General features: G+C 44.4%; 1 protein-coding gene across 2 annotated transcripts in view; it reads left to right on the top strand.

Annotated features, from left to right (window-relative positions):
* Positions 1–13916: 13916 nt before the first annotated feature.
* LOC125455260 (DDRGK domain-containing protein 1-like) overlaps positions 13917–22403 on the top strand; it is a 73285-nt gene continuing 64798 nt past the window's right edge. For both annotated transcript variants that reach the window (XM_048536986.2, XM_048536999.2), the window contains exon 1: positions 13917–14031. In XM_048536986.2, the coding sequence (XP_048392943.1) occupies positions 13944–14031 (88 nt within the window). In that variant the 5' untranslated portion in view covers positions 13917–13943. The remainder of the gene's footprint in view (positions 14032–22403) is intronic.

Consider the following 22403-nt stretch of genomic DNA (forward strand, 5'->3'; position numbering starts at 1 on the left):
CCCACATAGATGGCCTAAAGGCCCTCCGCTCCTTCCTGTCCCACAGGCCCGACCAGTCCCACTCCACTGACACCATTGTCTTCACCCTTAACAACCTGTCCTTCAATTCCTCCCACTTCCTACAGACAAAGGGGGTGGCCGTGGGTACCCGCATGGGCCCAAGCTATGCCTGCCTCTTTGTAGGATACATGGAACAGTCCCTCTTTCGAAGCTATGCTGGCCCTATACCCCTCCTCTTCCTCCACGACATCGATGACATCAGTGCCGCCTTGTGCTCCCACAAGGAGCTTGAGCAGTTCATCCACTTCACTAACACCTTCTACCTCAACCTTAAGTACACCTGGACCATCTCCGATACCTCTCTCTCCTTCCTGGACTTCTCTGTTTACATCTCTGGCAACCACCTGGGAACCAATATCTATTTCAAGCCCACCAACTCCCACAGCTACCTAGAATACTCCTTCTCTCACACATCTTCCTGCAAAATTGTCATCCTCTATTCCCAATTCCTTTGCCTCCACCACATCTGCTCCTGAGATGAGGCATTCCACTCCCGGACATCCCAGATGTCCTCATTATTCACGGACTGTAACTTCCCCTCCACAGTGGTCGAAAGCGCCCTCGACTGTGTCTCTCACATTTCCCACAACTCATACCTCACGCTCCCTCCCCGTAAAAATAACCAAAACAGAATCCATCTCATCCAAGTGGTCGGCACAACATCGTGGGCTGAAGGGCCTGTTCTGTGCTGTACTGTTCTATGTTCTATGTTCTATCCTCACGTACCACTCCTGCAGCCTCCGGATCCAACGCATCATCCTCCGCCACTCCGCCATCCGTAATCTGATCCTACCACCAAAGATATTTTTCCCTCCCCACCCTTATCTGCTTTCCGGAGGGACCACTCTTTCCGTGACTCCCTCGTTCGCTCCACACTCCCCACCAACCCCACCACACTCAGCACTTTTCTCTGGAACTGCAGGAAGTGCTACACCTGCCCCTATACCTCCCTCTCACTCCCATCCCAGGCCCCAAAAAGACCTTCCACATCAAACAGATGGTCACCTACACATCTGCTAATGTGGTATACTGTATTCGCTGTTCCCGATGTGGCCTCCTATACATCAGGGAAACCAAGTGGAGGCTTGGAGACTGCTTTATGGAACACCTACGCTCAGTTCGCAACAAATGACTGCACCTCCCAGTTGCAAATCATTTCAATTCCCCCTCCCAATCCTTGGACAACATGTCCATCCTGGGCCTCCTGCAGTGCCACAATGATGCCACCCGAAGGTTGCAGGAACAGCACCTCATATTTTGCTTGGGAACCCTACAGCCCAATGGTATCAATGTGGACTTTACAAGCTTCAAAATTTCTCCTCCCCCGACTGCATCCCAAAGCAGCCCATTTCATCCCCGCCTCCCTAACCTTTCCGTCCTTCATCCCACCTATCCACTCCTCCCACCTCAATACCCACCCCCACTTCCTACCTACCAGCGTCATCCCCACCTCTGTGACCTGTCCGTTCTCCCTTGACTGCCTATCCCTACCCTAACTCCCCACCTACATTCACCTTTCCTGGCTCTATCCTGCCTCTTTGACCTGTCTGTCTCCTCTCCACCTTTCCGCTCCTTTACCAATCTTCCATCCGCCTGCCCGTGTCTCTCTATTTATTTCAGAATCCCCTTCCCCTCCCCCACTTTGGAAGAAGGGTCTAGACCTGAAACGTCAGCTTTCCTGCTCCTCTGATGCTGCTTGACCTGCTTTGTTCATTTAGCTCTACACCTTGTTGTCTCATCCTTATGAAAACCTGCTTTGACATCAAACTTAAATTTTACTGCTAACTCTCTCAGTTTAAATTTACTCAAAAGATTTCAAATTATCTACTGTTTTCACTTCCAAAAATCTCTTTGCAACATTCAAAGCCATCTTCAAATTTTGTGCAATGAACTTCAGCATTATGCAATTATCTCTTTCCAGAACCATCACACACACATTATATTCAAAAGAAAGATATAGATTCCTCTTATATCCAATGAATTCAAATCTCAAAAGATCCTTCACTTGTTATAATCCCAGCTGGCCTTACTATGGACACCTCATGTCCCAGGCTAAAACCTGTGTCAGTCTATCATATTTCATTATGTTTAGTGATGTGGTCTTACAATGAAATACACACTTGTAATGCTGTGGCTTTGGTTAGAACAATAAACAGAAGCGTAATACATGAAGGAAATGAAAACAAAACAGAAAAACCAAACCATTTACATACAACACAATTTCATTTATTTCCAACGCCATCAGTAATTAAACAGTTTGATAGCATTTTTCTTGATTAGTCATGCAACTGACTTTAACTTTCTTAGCTTCAACTAATCTCTTCAATGTTATACCTAAATACTTCTGGTCTGTAACTTTTCAACTCAATCCTTACTCTGAAGTAAGCTATTTTCTAACTGTTCTAAACTAATAATTTCTTCAGGAAAAACTGTACCTTACATCCAACTTCATCAAGGCTTCTGTGAACAGAAACCAAAAGCTAGACAGCTTACTCAAAAGAAAATCGATTACTCATTCTTTTAAACTGAGATCAAGCGAATGCATTTCAATGTTTATTCTGTCCAGTTACAGAACTCTCCTAATGCAAACAAATTCCCATTATCACTCCAGAAATACGCTGTCATACAGATTAAAAAGTCTCCAGAAATACTGGCAGGTTAATCATTAAACCTTCTCATGCACAGTCCAAAACTCACATAACCAGTTTTTCAAAATCTGAATTTTAAAATAAACAATAACAATACAGGCACTAATAACAGTCTCAGCATTACATATGAGGACATGAAAGGGGAGATGTTTACAGGATCTTTCCACTAGTGGGGACATCTTGAACTAGAGGAATAGTTATAGAATAAGGGGATGCTCGTTTAAAACTAAGATGCAAAGGAATTTGTTTTCTTGTAGAGTAGTGAAGATCTGGAGTTCTCTACCCCAGAGAGTTGTGGAGGCTTGATCTCAAAGCATTTAAACAAGAGATAGACAGATTCTTTAAAAAATCTCAGGGAGTTCAGTGCTATGATGAGGCCATGGCAGAGGGCTTGAGTCTTGGAGCAGAACATCCATGATCTTGTCAAGTGGTGGGGCAGGCTTAGGGGGCTGAAAGGCCCACTCTTGCTCCTATCTCGTAGGCTCTTATGAGTTGCCTGCAAAGCAAAGTACAATGGAGGAAAGTTTAAACAACCTGCTCTCAATCATCAGCAAAGTGATGGAAAGTAAACAATAGTGCTATTAGCAGCACTCAATTTGCAATAACCTGTTTAGTAATGTGATATAACAAAGTATAGAGCTGGATGAACACAGCAGGCCAAGCAGAATCACATTGCAAATCACTTTGCAATCATGGTCAAAAGTGCTGAGTTCAGGAAGTGTACTTGAGTTAGTGTGACACTATGTAACCCTAATTGTACTTAAGTAAATGTTAATCAGACAGAAAACTCTCTATTGTTTGGAATTGAATATTGTTTGGATGAAGTCTCGTGTTGGAGACTGCCAATCTCAGTCCCAGAGAATCTCTGTAGAAGTTACCAGGGTCGTGGATTCAACTATCTTCAGCTACTTCTTCAACAATTATCCCTCCATTTAAGGTCAGAAGAGGAGATGCTCACTGTTGTTTGCATAATATTCAATGTCATTTGTGACTCCTCAGATACTGAAACAATAGTCACCCACATCACCAGGACCTGGACAGAATTCATGCTCAGATATTTGGCAACTAACTCTCAAACCACACAAGTAGCAGGGAATGACCACTTCAAACAAGAGGTTGAAATTGTATCAGGGATAATGGGGACTGCAGATGCTGGAGAATCCAAGACAATAAAATGTGAGGCTGGATGAACACAGCAGGCCCAGCAGCATCTCAGGAGCACAAAAGCTGACGTTTCGGGCCTAGACCCTTCATCAGAGAGGCTTGCTGATGAAGCGTCTAGGCCTGAAACGTCAGCTTTTGTGCTCCTGAGATGCTGCTGGGCCTGCTGTGTTCATCCAGCCTCACATTTTATTATCAAACAAGAGGTTGTCCCTTTACCTTTTATTGGCAGTACCATTGCTAAACTCCCCAGTATCATGGTGGTTAGAATTGAACAGAAAGTCAGCTTTGGTGGGATGAATACAATAGGGGGCTGGTGCTAAGTGACAAACTCCTGACCCATCAAAGTCTCTCCATCCCACCTACAAACCATACATCAGCTGTGTAATACACCAACTCCCATAGCTATCTCGAATATACCTCCTTTCACCCAGCTTCCTGTAAAAATGCCATCCCCTATTTCCAATCCTTTCGCCTCTGCCACATCTGCCTCTAAGATGAGGCATTTCACTCCTGGACATCCCAAATGTCCTCGTTTTTAAAGGACTGCAACTTCCCCTCCACAATGGTTGAAAACGTCCTCAACTGCATCTCTTGCATTTCCCACAACTCATCCTTCACACCCCCACCCCGCAATAACAACAAAAACGGAATCCCCCTCGTCCTCACGTACCACCCCATCTACCTCCGGATCCAACGCATCCTCCTCCGCCACTTCCTCCACCTACGATCTGATCCCACTACCAAGGACATTTTTCCATCCCCACCCTTATCTGCGTTCCGGAGGGACCACTCTCTCCGTGACTCCCTTGTCCGCTCCACACTCCCCACCAGCCCTGCCATCCCGGGCATTTTTCCTTGCAACTGCAGGAAGTGCTACACCTGCCCCTACACCTCCCTTCCCCCCCACACCCCCATCCCAGGCCCCAAGAAAACCTTCCACATTAAACAGATGTTCACCTGCACATCTGCTAATGTGGTATACTGTATCTGCTGCTCCCGATGTGGCGGAGGCTGGGAGACCGCTTTGTGGAGCCACCCAAAGGTGGGCTAGAGAAAGGTGTCGTCCAGGAAAATGCGGAAGTCATTGTTATCTATTCAGATAATGTTGCTGAGGGACAGTGATGAATTTAGGAGGAAGCAGATCTTTAATGTACACCAGAGATAGTGGTGTGGGAGCAGGAAGGGTCAGCGGTTTTTATCACATCCATCGGACATGGGTGTTGTACCTATTGCCCATGTCAAGTTACTTTTGAGAGGTGGCAGTGAGCTGCCTTTTCGTACTGTTGCAGTACATTTGCTGTAGGTTGACCCACAACACCATTAGGCTTGACTCAGAGACACTAAGGAATGGTGATATACTTCCAAGTCAAGATAGTGAGTGGCTTGGAAAAGAACATGCAGGTGGTGGTGTTCTCATGTATCTCCTGTTTTAATCCTTCTAGACGGTCGCAGTTATGGGTTTGGAAGGTGCTGTCTAAGGATCTTAGGTGAATTTCTGCAGTGTATCTCGTAGATAGTACACACTGCTGCTACTGATTGTTAGTGGTGGAGGGACAAGATGCTTATGGTTATTGCGTCAATCTGCTTTGTCCTGGATGGCGTGAAGCTTCTTGAGTGTTGTTGGAGCTGCACCCATCCAGGCAAGTGGGGAGTATTCCATTGCACTCCTGACTTAAGCCTTGTAGATGGTGAACAGGCTTTAGACTCACTCACTGGAGTATTCCTAGCCTCTGTCCTGCTTTTGTAGCCAATGTATTTATATGGCTAGTCCAATTCAGTTTCTAGTTAATGATAACCCTCAGGATGTTGATAGTGGGAGATTTAGTGTGGTAACACTATCAAGTATCAAGGGAAGATGGTTAGATTGTCTCTTATTGGTCATTACCTAATATTTGCATGGTACCAATGTTACGTTTGTGGAGCCTCCCCCTCCAGTGAGTAGCTTAATTGTCCACCTCCATTCATAATGGGATGTGGTGGGACTGCAGAGCTTCATTCTTGGGTTTGCCTGGTGCTGCTCCTGGCATCACTCCAAGACTCTCAACTGAACCAGGGTTAATTCCCTCGCCTGATGGTAATGTCAAAGTGCTCCACCATGTTGAATTTTGTTCCGTTCATGTGCTTAACTTTTATTCATTTTAGTTTTTCAAAAACTCTGTGCCTTACATGGTAACAATCCAAATTTCACCATCTGCCATGGTGACTTGGAGCCTATGGCCCAGAGCCTAGGGCTCCGGACTCCTTATCCAGTGACATTACTACGCTGTCACTGCCCTTACATCGATAAACTCCCCTACAAAAACATCCCAGTTTTTGTTTTAACAAAGTGTAGAGCTGGATGAGCACAGCAGGCCAGGCAGCATTAGAGGAGCAGAAAGGCTGACATTTTGGGCCTAGACCCTTCCATGCCCGAAACGTCAGCCTTCCTGCTCCTCTGATGGTGCTTGGTCTGCAGTGTTCATCCAGCTCTACACCTTGTTATCTCAGATTCTCCAGCATCTGCAGCTCCTACTATCTCGGAACCAGTTTTTGTTTCATGGCCTGTTAAGCTTATCAAGGCCAAGAGAGGGAGCTAAACGCTCATTCTTAAATCAATGCTGTGAGAATTGCAACCTTTCATCTTTAATTTGTATCTTTCCTTGCACAAATAGGCAAGCACATCTGCAATCAATCCTGCTCAACCACAAAATGAATAAAAGTTAAAGTTTGCACCACTCATACTGGGTTTTTCTTGTGTCTTAATTGGTTACAAGGGTGCTTACTGGTGCTGGTAAGAAGTCTTGAGAAAACATTAAAAAATGGTGATTTAGTGGTGGGAAAGTCACTGGGCTGTGTGTGATAGCACTTTTGGGTAGAAGAAAAAGACATGAATAAAATTTCTGCTCCCGGACCTGGCCATGCTGGCTACAAACAGGTCTAGGCAGAGAGACATGGAGGGGGACATAGACCTGCCCCTCTTCTGTGGTTACGTTTGTGCCCGGCTATCCTTGCAGAAGGAGAATGTGGTGTCCATCAATGCTCGACGCCTTTAGGGAGACAGAGAGAGGTGGGCACCCCGGTGGGGGTATTGTACTTTACTTCACCCACCAACTCCATTTTGATTTATACCCTTCCCTCTCTCCCTAACCCCCATCATTTCTGATGGTTTGCATTGCCCGCAGTGGGCTTTCCATGTAAATATTGAATTGGCTACACTGATGTTTTTACACGTGGTAGATAGCAGTTATAGAAAATTAGAAAATACAAACTCCACACAGACAATGCCTAAGACTGGAATCAAAAGCACGTCCCTGGCACTGTGAGGCAGCAGTGTTAACCAATGTGCCACCGTGCTGCCTTGTATATGTCATGACAAATAGCCACTAATATTAGGCGTCAAGGAGCCTGTGATTTAGTTTGAACATTTTAATTAATCTTTCAATTGAATACCAAATTGGCGTAATGGCAGGTGACAGAGAGTGATGGTGAAGGCCTGTTACCAACAGTGTTCCACAGGAATAGATGCTGGGCCCCCTTTTGTTTATCATTTATATATATGATGTGGATGAGAATACAGAAGACGTGTTTAGTAAGTTTTATGATGAAACCAAAATTGGCAGCATCGCAGTCAAGGAAAAAGCTTATCTAAAATTTCAAAGAGATTTTGATTAATTGGGCCAATGGGCTGAGAAGCGGTAGATGGAATTTGGATAAATGCCAGGTATTGTATTTTGGTGAAAGAAACAAGGGCAAGACTTATACAATTAAAAGTAGGGCCTTGGGTAGTGTTGAAGAACAGAGAGACCTAGGAGTTCAGGTACATAATTCTTTGAAATTACCGTCACATGTAGACAGGACAGTTAAGAATGCATTTAGCACACTTGCCTTCATTGCTCAGACATTTGAGTATTAGAGTTTGGGCTTTGTGTTGAGGTTGTACAGGACATTGTTGAGGCCTCTTCTGGAGTACTGTGTCCATCCTGGTCACCCTGTTCTAGGAATTATGTTATTTAAGCTGAGACTGCTCAGAAAGGATTTACCAGAACGTTGCTGGAAATGGAGAGTTTGAGTTAAAAGGAGAGGCTGGATAGATTGGGACTTCTTTCACTGGAGGTTAGGAGGTTGAAGGGTGACCTTAAAGAGGTTGAAAACATCATGAGGAACATAGATAAGGTGAATGGCAGGTGTCTTCTCCTTAGCCTGAGGAATTTCAAGACTAGGGGGCATACTATTAAGGTGAGAGGAGAAGGATTTAAATGAAAGAAATGATGGGCAACTTTTTTTTTTACGTAGAATGGTTTGTGTATGGAATGAACTTCCAGAGGAACTGCTGGATGCAAATACAGTTACAACATTTAAAGGACATTTGGATAAGTACACGAATTAGAAATGTTTGGAGGGATATGAGATGCAGGTGGGACTAGTTATGGGTTATGGCCAAGTGAAATAGGGATTGATAGGAAGGGTGAAGGGAGAAACAAATTAAAAATATTATATATGAATGCACAAAGCATAAGAAATAAGGTGGGTGAGCTTGAGGCTCAGTTGGAAGTTGGCAAGTATGATGTTGTGGGGACAACTGAGACGTGGCTTCAAGTGGGCAGGGCCTGGGAAATGAATATTCAAGGCTATACGTGCTATCGAAAGGACAGATTGGTGGGCAGAGGGGGTGGGGTGGCCCTGTTGGTGAGGAATGATATTCAGTCCCTTGCGAGGGGGACATAGAGTGAGGAGATGTAGAGTCAGTATGGATAGAGCTGAGGAATTCTAAGGATAGAAAGACTATAATGGGAGATATCTACAGGCCCCCAAACAGTAGTCAGGATGCAGGGTGCAAGTTGAATCAAGAGTTAAAATTGGCCTGTCACAAAAATATCACTACAGTTGTTATGGGAGATTTCAACATGCAGGTAGACTGGGAGAATCAGGGTGGTACTGGACCCCAAGAAAGGGAGTTTGTGGATTGCCTCCGAGATGGATTCTTAGAACAGCTTGTACTGGAGCTTACCAGAGAGGAGGCAATTCTGGATCTGGTGTTGTGCAATGAACCGGATTTGATCAGGGATCTCAAAGTAAAGGAGCCATTAGGAGGTAGTGGCCATAATATGATAAGTTTTAATCTGCAGTTTGAGAGGGAGAAGGGAGAATCGGAAGTGTCAGTACTGCAGTTGAATAAAGGGAACTATGGAGCTATGAGGGAGGAGCTGGCCGAAGTTCAATGGTACAATACCGTAGCAGGGATGGCAGTGGAACAACAATGGCAGGTATTTCTGGATATAATGCAGAAGGTGCAGGATCAGTTCATACCAAAGAGGAAGAAAGATCCTAAGGGGAGGCGGGGGTGGCCGTGGCTGACGAGGGAAGTTAAGGACTGTATAAAGATAAAAGAGAAGTATAACATAGCAAAGATGAGTGGGAAGCCGGAGGACTGGGAAGCTTTTAAAGAGCAACAGCAGATAAGTAAAAAGGCAATACACAGAGAAAAAATTAGCTATGAAGGAAAACTGGCCAAAAATATAAAGGAGGATAGTAAAAGCTTTTTTAGGTATGTGAAAAGAAAAAAAATGGTTACGACTAAAATTGGGCCCTTGAAGTCAGAAATGGGTGAATTTATTATGGGGAACAAAGAAATGGCGGAAGAGTTGAAAAGGTACTTTGGATCTGTCTTCACTAGGGAAGACACAAGCAATCTCCCAGACGCAATAGTGGCTGAAGGACCTAGGATAATGGACGAACTGAAAGGTATTTATATTAGGCAGGAAATGGTGTTGGATAGACTGTTAGGTCTGAAGGCCGATAAGTCCCTGGGACCTGATGGTCTGCATCCCAGGGTGCTTAAGGAGGTGGCTCTAGAAATTGTGGACACATTGGTAATTATTTTCCAAGGTTCTATAGATTCAGGATCAGTTCCTGCAGATTGGAGGGTGGCAAATGTTGTCCCACTTTTCAAGAAAGGAGGGAGAGAGAAAACAGGAAATTACAGACTGGTTAGCCTGACGTCAGTGGTGAGAAAGATGCTGGAGTCAATTGTAAAAGATGAAATTACGACTCATTTAGATAGCAGTAACAGAATAGGTCAGAGTCAGCATGGCTTTACGAAGGGGAAATCGTGCTTGACTAATCTTCTGGAATTTTTTGAGGATGTATCTATGAAGATGGATAAGGGAGAACCAGTGGATGTAGTGTACCTGGACTTTCAGAAAGCCTTTGATAAAGTCCCGCTTAGGAGATTGGTGAACAAAATTAGGGCACATGGTATTGGGGCAAAATACTGAGTTGGATTGAAAACTGGCTGGCTGACAGGAAGCAAAGAGTAGTGATAAACGGGTCCCTTTTGGAATGGCAGGCAGTGACCAGTAGGGTACCACAAGGTTCGGTGCTGGGACCGCAGCTGTTTACAATATACATTAATGATATAGATGAAGGCATTAAAAGTAATATTAGCAAATTTGCTGATGACACAAAGCTGGGTGGCAGTGTGAAATGTGAGGAGGATGTTATGAGAATACAGGGTGACTTGGACAGGCTAGGTGAGTGGACGGATGCATGGCAGATGCAGTTTAAAGTGGATAAATGTGCGGTTATACACCTTGGTGGCAAGAACAGGAAGGCAGATTAATATCTCAATGGAGTCAAGTTAGGTAAAGGGGAAGCACAATGAGATCTAGGTGTTCTTGTACATCAGTCAATGAAAGCAAGCATGCAGGTACAGCAGGTAGTGAAGAAAGCTAATAGCATGCTGGCCTTCATAACAAGAGGAATTGAGTATAGGAGCAAAGAGATCCTTCTGCAGCTGTACAGGGCCCTGGTGAGACCGCACTTGGAGTATTGTGTGCAGTTTTGGTCTCCAAATTTGAGGAAGGACAGTCTTGCTATTGAGGGAGTGCAGCGTAGGTTCACGAGGTCAATTCCTGGAATGGTGGGACTGTCATATGTTGAAAGATTGGAGCGACTGGGCTTGTATACATTTGAGTTTAGAAGGATGAGAAGGGATCTGATTGAGGCGTATAAGATTATTAAGGGATTGGACACTCTGGAGGCAGGAACCATGTTTCCGCTGATGGGTCAGTCCAGAACCAAAGGACACAGTTTAAAAATAAGGGGTAGGCCATTTAGAACAGAGTTGAGGAAAAACTTTTTCACCCAGAGAGTGGTGGATAAATGGAATGCTCTGCCCCAGAAGGCAGTGGAGGCCAACTCTCTGGATACTTTCAAGAAAGAGATAGATAGAGCTCTTAAAGATAGTGGAATCAAGGGTTATGGAGATAAGGCAGGAACAGGATCCTGATTGTGGATGAGCAGCCATGATCATAATGAATGGTGGCTCGAAGGGCCGAGTGGCCTACTCCAGCACGTATTGTCTATTGTCTATAGTTTAGGTTGGGATCATGGTCAGCATGGATTAGTTGGACAGAAGGGTCTTTTCCCAAGCTCTATGATTCTATGACAAACTATGCAATGTGTAGCTTCACCCACAGCATCCAGAATTAAACACCTTTCACTGGCTTGGAATTTCCCCACATTTGCCTGTATGAATGCATTTTATTGTTGCTTAACAAGTTTGTGGTTATTGTTCATGTGTAGGCACTTTAAAACAAAGTCATATGCGATCCTAAGTAACCCATTCACCTACGGACTGACTCAGTTTTTTTCGGCAGTGAGTCGTACAGGAATATGGAAACAACCTGAAAAGCTTCATCCTACATCTGTCATCCCTTGGCCCACAGATAATGCTGACTGATGACGAAATACCGGATTTAAAGTGTGCTTTGAGGTGATTTGTAATATGCTGAAAGAAAAGTGAAGTAATTTAAAACAGGGCAATGAAGTCAAAAGAACATTATTAATTTAAAATTAATTTACAATTATCATCTAGCATTGTGAGAATGCAGAAATGTTTCACTTGGCATTTATCAAAAGCTTGCGTTTTGCTAAACAAACTGTGTGAAATACAAAAAAAGGTGAAATGACATGCATAATGTTTAAGGTAAAGAGGAACACTTTATCATAAAAGTCTTGTCAAATGCATACTACTCATTTAACTAAATTAATTTAATTTATTTTCTATGTCAGGATTTTGCTTTTGGAAACACAGGCCTTTTGTCCAATAATTCTGTGCCAAGACTTATGTACTACATGACCTCCCTCGCACGTCACTCACTACACATCGCACCTTATCCATAGATCTTCCTAGTCCCTTTCTTCCTCATCCACTTATCCTGAGATTACTTGACAGGGTGGCTGTTGAAAAGATGTTTTCCCCTATGGGATTGAGTAGAACCAGGAGACAATTTAAAAATGAGGGGTTCCCAGTAAAGAAACATACATTTTCAGAGCAGTGTGAGCGTGTGAAATTCTCTTACTCAGAAAACATTGGAAGAGGCAGATAGGTCTAATAGCAACATCTAAGAGACATTTGGAGACAGATGAGTAGGCAGGGAATAGAGGTATACAGACGACGTGCAGGCAGATGGGATTAGTTTAGAGTGGCATCGTGGTTGGTGCGGATATGGTGGGCCAAATGGCCTGTTCATGTGCTGTTTTGTTCAATGTTCTTGACTAACAAGGGAGTCAAAGCATGTGGGAGTGTACAGGAGAGTGGAAGAGGCTGCAATGGATCAGCCATGATCTTATCAACTGGCGGAGCAAACCTGACAAGCTGAATAGTTGAGTCTTCCTCCGCATTTTTACATTTTAATGGTTTTGACCATTTCATGTGGTAGTGAGGAACTCATTCCAAACAGTAATAAAGCAATTTCTTCTGAAATCCTTCCTTGTAATTCTTACATGGCAACAGTGGCTATGCCTTACAGCAACATTTTTGAGTTCCCCACCAAGTTTGCACATTCTCCCCGTGACCGCATGGGTTTCCTCCGGGTGCTCTGGTTTCCTCCCACAGTCCAAAAATGTCCAGGCTAGGTGGATTGGCAATGCTAAATTGCCCGTAGTGTACGGGTGTGTGTGGGTTATAGGGGGATGGTCTGGATTGGATGCTCCAAGGGGTGGTGTGGACTTGTTGGGCCGAAGGGCCTGTTTCCACACTGGAGGGAATCTAATATAATCAAGCTACTCACTATCCCAACTTGGAAACATATTGCCATTCCTTCAGAGCAACCGGGTCAAAGTCCTGGAACTCCCTCCCTCACATTACTGAGTGTATTTACACCACATGGACTGCTGTGGTTCAAGAAGGCAGCACACTTTCTCAAGGCAACTTGCAATATGCACCAAAACACTGGCTCAGCCAGCAATACCTACATCTCATGGGTGGATAAAACTACAGGCTTCAAAGCATTTTGGAATGTCTCATGATCACAAAGTCCCAAGTTTTGAACACCCTCACAAGGGTAGATATTTTCTCTATGTCTACTCAATTGAACGCCTTCATAAATTTTAAATACCAGAATCAATCTTTTTGAACGAAGAAGCTCCATGTCGAACAGTCAGTCTGATAGCTGTAACCTGTCAGCACAGTATTAGTAAAAACACCTGGCTGATCAGCCTGAGAGCACGATATACCATAATTAAGTGCCAAGGCTGGCCAATCTGAGAATTACATCCTGTCAGAACAGAGTATGTTGAAGCCTTCGGCTGCTCGGCCTGTCTAATCTTCTCTTAGTCCAGTGTATGTAGTAGCTAAGGCTGCTCAGTCTGAGATTCTCTGAGCACAGTGTACATGGGAAGCCCTCTCTGCTCAGGCTGAGACTCCCTCAGCGCACTGTATGAAGACAGGAGCCCCACTCTGCACAGCCTGAATTCTCGGTTTCTCCTCCCTGCCGATTGATGGCGCTCTGAGCAACATTGGGACATTCTTTGCATAGCCCTGAAAAATCTGATTGGATAGGGGATTTTCACTATAAAACAAAGCTTCTTTCAGGGCGAAAAAACAGAACAGTACAGTTACTGTTCAACAAAAGTTCTGACATACGATCGAATATTTCTATGGAGATCGTAGAATGGCTAAAATTTGAGGAGGGTAGGTTTAACAACGAGCCTCCAGCAGTGTGCTGCCCCTTTGCCTGATGATGAGGAATGGACTCGCCCGCAGTGCGCCATGATGTCACGGAGAGGCGTGGTGAAGCTCAGGTAAACATGGATCCCGTGCTGTATGTGTTAGCTGCTACCGTTATACTGATTCTTATCGTCTTCGTGTCCAGAATAAAACGACATGTGCAGAAAGGTACGAGACTGAACATTCTTGGGGGATATTTGTGTTCGGTTGGAGTTGCGAGCGTAGTGTTGGTGAAAACTGGCGGCACTTTTGAGGCTAGAGGGTGGTAGGCACCAGGGCCACCCACCGGAAGTTCCGCCTCCCACACATCTGATTGGCCAATGAGACCCTTGGCGAAAACATGGCGCTCACAAAGTAGTCATCCTCGTTGCCAATCATCTATTTGCACCACGGGCATGAATCCTGTTCTTTTATCTATTTGATGAGGATTTTTTTTTCATGTTATTTCTTTCACCTTCCCAAAAAGACTTCGAGGTCTGGTCTCAGCACGCCGGTTCTTTGCTTTGATATAAGACTGTTTGCCTAGTGCTGTGTTGTTTGACCAAGTGTGGGTTTTAGGGAGGAGAAAGATGATTAATTGAAACTGATTCTGTTCTCATCTAAGGGAGAAGGAGCGATCATACATTCTTGTGATTTTCTGTAGCCATTACTGCTCTTTTTTAAATACAAAGGACAATGTGAATGGAAGCTTCTTTCTAATTAATGACAGAACATTAGGGAGCAGACCTGAAGGCCTGAATGGGCTAATTTTCCTCCTGTAGGTTATGGCCTTATAAGAACACGGAACAGAAATAAGCTATTCAGTCTCTCAAGCTCGTCTGCCATTTAACATGATCATGGTTGATCTCAATTGCACTTTCCTGGCCACTTCCCATAAGCCTTTGAGCTATTAGTAATTGAAAATCTTTGTCTCTTCATTTAACTTATTCACTGTCCCCAGACGCTGAATTCTGCAAATTCATGACCCTTCGAGAGCAATAATTTCTCCTCATCCCTGTCATTCTAGATTTGGAGACACTAACGATGGCAGATGCTGTAAGCTAGAACCAATAAATGTGGAGCTGCATCTGGGGAGCAGGGAAGTCAACATTTTGGGCAGAAACCCTTTGTCAGGACTTGGGAGGGGAGCCCAGAAATAAATAGAGATAGGGTGGGGTTTGGAGGAGGATGGGTGAGATGGATATAGGTGGATGCAGGTAGAGGTTTATTGTGGTTGGTCAGTGGGAAGGATAGAGCAGACAGGTGAGTTGGACGATGCACAGGTTGAAGTGGAGAGATTTTAGATCTGGTGAAATCAATATTCAGGCCATAAGCTTGCAAGGTGAAATATCAGGTGTTGTTCTTCCAGTTTACATCTCTCAGTGGAGGAGGCCAACGACGGACATGTCATCGAGGGAGGGGGAGTTAAAGTGGATGGCAACTGCAAGATCGGGTTTGTTGGTGCATGCAGAGTGTAGGTGTTCTGGGAACTGGTTCTCAAGTCTGATTTCTGGCCTCCCTGATGGAGAGGAGACCACATCAGGAGCAACGGACACCAGCAGATGAGGTTAGATGAAGTGGAAGTGAGTCTCTGCTGGATCTGGAAGGATTGTTTGGGGCCTTGGATGGAAGTGAGAGGGAAGGTGTAGTGGCAGGTGTAACACCCCCTGCGGTTGCAGGGAAAGGTACTGGTTTGGTGGAGAGTGTCGATCTGATGGAGGAGTTGCGGAGTGAATGGTTCCTGGGGAAAGCGGACAGGGGTGGGGAGGTAAGTATCTTTTTGGTGGGGTACCCACTGACTCCCACAGTTACCTTGACTACACCTCCTCTCACCCACCCTCCTGCAAAAATTCTATTCTGTACTCTCAGTTCCTCTGCCTGTGTCGCATCTGCTCCCAGGATGAGGCGTTCTACTGTTGGACTTCCCAGACATCTTTCTACTTTAGACACTATAGTTGCCCTTGCTCTGTTATTAAGGATGCCCGCAATCACATGTTCCCTATTACCCACGCTTGTGCCCTCAAATCCTCTCCCTTTAACAACAATAAGCATAGAATTTCCATAGTCCTCACGTGGCATCCTGCCAGTCTCCGAATACAGCGTGTCAACCTCTGACATTTTCACCACCTACAATCAGACATCACCACCACCAGAAAGGTGAAGAAGGGTCCCAACCTGAAACATTAGCTTTCCTGCTTCAGTGATGCTGCCTGGCGTTCTGTAATCCTGCAGCTCCATACTGTGTTATCTCAGACTCCAGCATTGGCAGTTCTTACTACACCTGATATTTTGCCTAGGGAACTTACAGCCCAATGACCTGAATATTGACTTCACCAGCTTCAAAATCTCTCCACCCCAACCTGTCCATTTTCTGACTTATCTCTCTGCTCCACACTTCCACTCACCAACCATAGTAACCCCCTAGCTGCATCCACCTATCTCCATCCCACCTAACCTCCCCTCAAACCCACTCCCCTCCCCCTCCCCAGTCCTGATTTTGGCACAAAACTTTGAATTCCCTGCTCCTTGGATGCTGTCTGACCTGCAATGCTTTTCCAGCTCCACATTCATTGACTCTCATTCTACATTACCTGACATGAGGAAACATACTTTTTGTGTCCACTTTGTCAACCCTTTTTTAACTTCTCTTGTACCTCAAATAGGTATCGTCTCATTCTTCTTGACTTTAGCAAGTTTAGTCCTAGTTTTGAGCAGTGTTGAGTTACTGGTAATAAGATGAGGGATATCGATTTTTAAATCATTTTCATAATCTAACATGATTAATATGCCTCTTTTAAATTGTAACTTCAAACTATTCTATTTACACTGGTCAGTTTGTAGATTTAAGGAGGATAGTAGCTACCTTAATTCAAACCTTGGGTTTGTTGGTAACAATAGCTGGCTCACCATTTTGCCACAGTGTTTATAAAAGGATGTAGTATTTTAGTGGTGCTTCTATGAGCCTGAAATTTCTCATCTCTGTGGTGAACCTGCCCACAGAAAGGTGAAGAAAGCCCTGCTTACTTTATCTTGACTGAGTTGATGTTTTGAAAAAGTGTTCCAATCCAGCTTTTTTATTTTCTGTAGTCTTCCAAATCTGTGCTCTTTACATTTTAAGTTTGTTATTTAACATAGAACATTACAGCACAGTACAGGCCCTTCGGCCCTCGATGTTGTGCCGACCTGTCATACCGAACTGAAGCCCATCCAACCTACACTATTCCATGTACGTCCATATGCTTATCCAATGACGACTTAAATGTGCCTAAAGTTGGTGAATCTACTACTGTTGCAGGCAAAGCGTTCCATTCCCTTACTACTCTCTGAGTAAAGAAACTACCTCTGACATCTGTCCTATATCTTTCTCCCCTGAATTTAAAGCTATGCCCCCTCGTGCTCGCTGTCACCATCCTAGGAAAAAGGGTCTCCCTATCCAGCCTATCTAACCCTCTGATTATTTTATATGTTTCAATTAAATCACCTCTCAACCTTCTTCTCTCTGATGAAAACTGCCTCAAATCCCTCAGCCTTTCCTCGTAAGACCTTCTCTCCATACCAGGCAACATCCCAGTAAATCTCCTCTGCACCCTCTCCAAAGCTTCCACATCCTTCTTATAATGCGGTGACCAGAACTACGCAGTACTCCAAGTGCAGCTGCACCAGAGTTTTGTACAGCTGCAGTATAACCTCTTGGTTCTGGAACTAGATCCCTCTATTAATAAAAGCTAAAACACTGTATGCCTTCTTAACAGACCTGTAAACCTGGGTGGCAACTTTCAAGTATCTGTATGGACACTGAGATCTCTCTGCTCATCTACACTACCAAGAATCTTACCGTTAGCCCAGTACTTTGCCTTCAGGTTACTCCTACCAAAGTGCATCACCTCACACTTGTCTGCATTAAACTCCATTTGCCACCTCTCAGCCCAGCTCTGCAGCTTGTCTATGTCTCTGTGCAACCTACAGCATTCTTCATCACTGATAATGGGAACTGCAGATGCTGGAGAATTCCAAGATAATAAAATGTGAGGCTGGATGAACACAGCAGGCCAAGCAGCATTTGTGCTCCTGAGATGCTGCTTGGCTTGCTGTGTTCATCCAGCCTCACATTTTATTATCTTGGCATTCTTCATCACTATCCACCACTCCACCGACCTTAGTGTCATCTGCAAATTTACTAACCCATCCTTCCATGCCCTCATCCAGGTCATTTATAAAAATGACAAACAGCAGTGGACCCAACACCGACCCTTGCGGTACACCACCAGTAACTGGTCTCCAGGATGAACATTTCCCATCAAGTACCACCCTCTGTCTTCTTTCAGCAAGCCAATTTCCGATCCAAACTGCTATATCTCCCACAATTCATTCATCCGCACTTTGTACAATAGCCTACTGTGGGGAACCTTATCGAACGGCTTGCTGAAATCCGTATACACCACATCAACCGGTTTACTCTCATCTACCTGTTTGGTCACCTTCTCAAAGAACTATTTCATGAGATGTTGGTGTTGCTGGTGGGATCAGCATTTGTTTCTGTCTCTATTTACCCTGAGAAGGTGGTGGCACCTTGTCTTCTTGAATATGCATGTCAAATTGCAACTTGAAAGTTCATGTGGAATCAGCATGCACCATCCTTTTCAATTAGTCTGTTCCAGGTTATGACAACCCTCTGTGTGAAAGAATTCTACTTTCTTTCTAGTTATGTTAACTGCTGCAGTCTCTTAATACGTATGCAGTTTTGTTAAGGAGAGAGTTCCAGGATTTTGACCTAGCAATGGCATGATAGTTCCAACTGCAGATTGTGTGTGGCTTGGAGGGGATCTTACAGGTGGTCGTGTTCCCATACATTTGCTGGTCTGGTCCTTCTGGGTAGTAGAGTTTGTTGGTTTGGAAAGTGCTATCAGAGATGTCTTGGTGAGTTACTGCAGTGCACCTTGTAAAGCTCCTTAGAAAGCACCTTCCAAACCTACACCACTTACATCTAGAAGGATATGCGCACCACCACCTGCAAGTTCCCCTCCAAGCCGCTCCCCAATCTGACTTGGAAGTATATTGCTGATCCTTCGCTGTCACCGGGTTAAAATCCTAGAATTCTCTCCCTAGGCATTGTGGATCAACCTACAACATGTGAACTGCAGTGGTTCAAGAAGACAGCTCACCGTCTCCTTCTCAAGAGCAACTCGGGATGGGCAGTAAATGCTGGCCAGCAGAAAAGCCCATGTCCCACGAGTAAACTTAAAAAAAACACTGACTTTGTGCCTTGGTGATAAATGGGAATGATTGCATCCACTTCCTTTGACAGTGTGGTAGTACCACACAACATGAGTCAGAATAACCTCAATGTGAAATCAGGACTTTGTTGAAAGCCATAGCAATGACTCTTTGGTCCAATTCATCCTCATGGAGGGCCTAGGCCCGAAACGTCAGCTTTCTTGCTACTAAAATGCTGCTTGGCCTGCTGTGTACATCCAGCTCCACACCTTGTTGTCTTGGATTCTCCAGCATCCGCAGTTCCTATTATGACTGTCTGATTTTACTTTGTTTAAGTTTTACGTGGTATGATAGGCCATTTCCAGAATGCACTTAAGAGTCAACGATAGTGCTGCAGTTTTGTAGTCACATGTAAGTCAGAACAGTTGAGGATGGCAGTTTTCCTTTTATAGAATCATGTTAAATCTTAGTGAAGCAGTTGAAACAAAAACAGAAATTGCTGGAAAAACCCAGCAATCTGGCAGCATCTGTTTGGAAGAAGGGTCACTGGACCCGCAATATTAAATTTGCTTTCTCTTTCACAGGTGCTGCCAGACCACTACTGGACCTAAAGTTGTACTCTTGCCCTCAAATCCAAGCTATTTATTTTGAAAGAGACAAGCCATGGTCTGCGAGCATAGATAAGGCGAATGGCAGGTGTCTTTTCCCAAGGGTGGGGGATTTCAAGATTAGGGGGCATATTTTTAAGGTCAGTGGAGAAGGATTTTTATAAAAACAAGAGGGGCTTTTTTTTAACACAGAGTGGTTTTTGTGTGGAGAGAACTTCCAGAGGAAGTGGCGGATGTTGGTACAGTGATAACATTTAAAAGATATTTTTAGAAGTACATGAATAAGAAATATTTGGAGGGATATGGGCTGAGCGAGGCAGGTGGGACGAGTTTAGTTTGGGATTATGGTCGGCATGGACTGGTTGATTTGTTTCTGTGCTGTATGACTGTAGAAGGACCAGGTCATCAGGTGCTTGGAATTTGCTCTGAGTTTGTTATTAGACCTAACAACCTCTCAGTGGAACTTCTGCATTTTCCCTAACAGCAGCTACCACTAGGCCTCCTTCTCATCCGTGGAGTTTTGCTCCAGTCTTGCATTGTTCTCAAGCAACACTGTGCGAGGTGAACTAATGTTTTTATATCTGATGAATGAGAAGGGAGATATTGAATGAGATGTGAGTGACATGGCTGCTTGTATGGATGCAGGTAATTCAAGATGTCCTGGGAAATATGAGTAAGAAATGTAGAGGCCATGTAGGGTTAGTGATCTAGAAAGTTAGAACGGAATTGCAAACGATTGAGGGAAGATGTGGCAGAGCATGAGCTTTGGTGGATGCAATAGAAATAGAATGAACATGGGACAGTGCAGAGAAGAGTGTGGCACTTAGCTTGGTGGAGCAGAAGAGGTCATTGACCACTTGTCTCCCAGGTTAAGGAGACTGCACTGAACCTGGTGGTAACCTCTACCCAGGATGCCAGAGACTGTGACCTCCTCTCCCAGTCCATCTGGAAAAGGGTGCTCCTTCTCTGCACCACCCCACTCACCAGAATTTCCAGGTCCATGTCTGAAAATTGATGCCTCATTTTCCCCTTCTCCAAAATGTTCAGAATGACTGCCCTGGTTGTTGATGGGCAGCTTTGAAATGCCAGTGCTCAACTATTAAATTTGGCATTTGTCACCAGGAAAACTAGCTTTTTGTTAGAGATACCTGGTGAATAGTGACTTGTAGTAATGTGGGGCTAGAGTAAAGTGAGCAGGGCGTCATAGGGACAAGTAGGTAGTTAATGAGGTGACTATAGTGAGATGTGAGAGATTTAGCCAGGCCTTTAAAACAACTCTCAAAACCTTCAAAAATTTCGATGTCTACGTGTCAGCTTCAAAATTTTTTTTTGTATTTTACAGTGTTCAAATTTTTTTAAGCTATGTGCAGACGTGGTCAAATACAGAAAATTCTGTAACAAAAACAAAGTTGCTGGAAAAGCTCAGGAGGTCTGGCAGCATCTGTGGAGGAGAAAACAGAGTTAATGTTTCGGGTCCGGTGACCCTTCCTCAGAACTGATGGTGGCTGGGAAAATGTCAGTTTATATGCAGAAAAATATGGAGGTGGGTGGGGTAGGGAGTAAACGATAGGATAGAGCCCAAAGAGAAGAAAGACAGTTGGACAGACAGAGGATTTGCTAATGATCAGGCTGGGAGGGTGAGTAGTTGTTAATGGGGACTGTTAGTGACTGACAACAGGGGGTGTGTACTGGCATGCTATGTGGTAACAAGGCCTGGTGTGTGGGGTGGGGGGCTGGGACAGGGGAGAGTTTAGGCCCTAAAATTATTGAACTCAATATTGAGTCTGGACGGCATCAGGATCCCCAAGTGGAAAATGAGGGGCTGTTCCTTGAGCTTGCGCTGGGCTTCACTGGAACACTAGCAAGCTGGAGGCAGAGATGTTGGCCAGGGAGCAAGGTGGTGCATTGAAGTGGCAGGCAACAGGTAGTTCAGGGTCACTTTTGCAAGAAGAACGTAGATGTTCTGCGAAGCGGTCGCCAAGTCCACACTTTATTTTCCCCAGTGTAGAGGAGACCATATTGTGAGCAGCGAATGTAGTAGACTAGATTCTTGGAAGTGCAGGTGAAGTGTTGCTTTACCTGGAAGGTATGTTTGGGCCCTTGGATACTGGGGAAGGAGGAGGTAAATGGGCAGGTATTCACCCTCCCAGCCTGATCGTTAGCAAATCCTCTGTCTGTCCAACTGTCTGTCTTCTCTTTGGGCTCAATCCTATTGTTTATTCCCTACCCCACCCACCTCCCTATTTTCTGTATATAAACTGACGTTTTCCCAGCCACCATCAGTTCTTAGGAAGGGTCACCGGACCCGAAATGTTAACTATGTTCTGTCCTCCACAGATGCTGCCAGATCTGCTGAACTTTTCCAGCAACTTTGTTTTTGTTCTTGATTTACAGCATCCGCAGTTCTTTTGGTTTTTATTTACTGAAAGTTCTATGTTTTAGGAAAGCAGCAACAGACTTTGGTGTTCTCTGTGGGCACTAACTGACTTTACAATACTTATTTGATCTTTTTTTACCAAACCGATTTTTTTTCAGTTTCATTGTAACCAATCTTAACTAACTGGGGTGATGTTTGCACCAGAGGAACTGTGTGGTTTCAGAACAAATACTTCAATTCTTGGACGCGTCATTTTTCAATATTTCACTGTGTGCTATTTAAAAGCAAATTGCAAGCATATTGGAAGAATCTAAATATAAAAATATTGTGTAAATTGGAAGGCCCTAATAGCTTTGTACTCC

This window comes from Stegostoma tigrinum, chromosome 1, assembly GCF_030684315.1.
Source record: "Stegostoma tigrinum isolate sSteTig4 chromosome 1, sSteTig4.hap1, whole genome shotgun sequence".
NCBI lineage: Eukaryota > Metazoa > Chordata > Chondrichthyes > Orectolobiformes > Stegostomatidae > Stegostoma > Stegostoma tigrinum.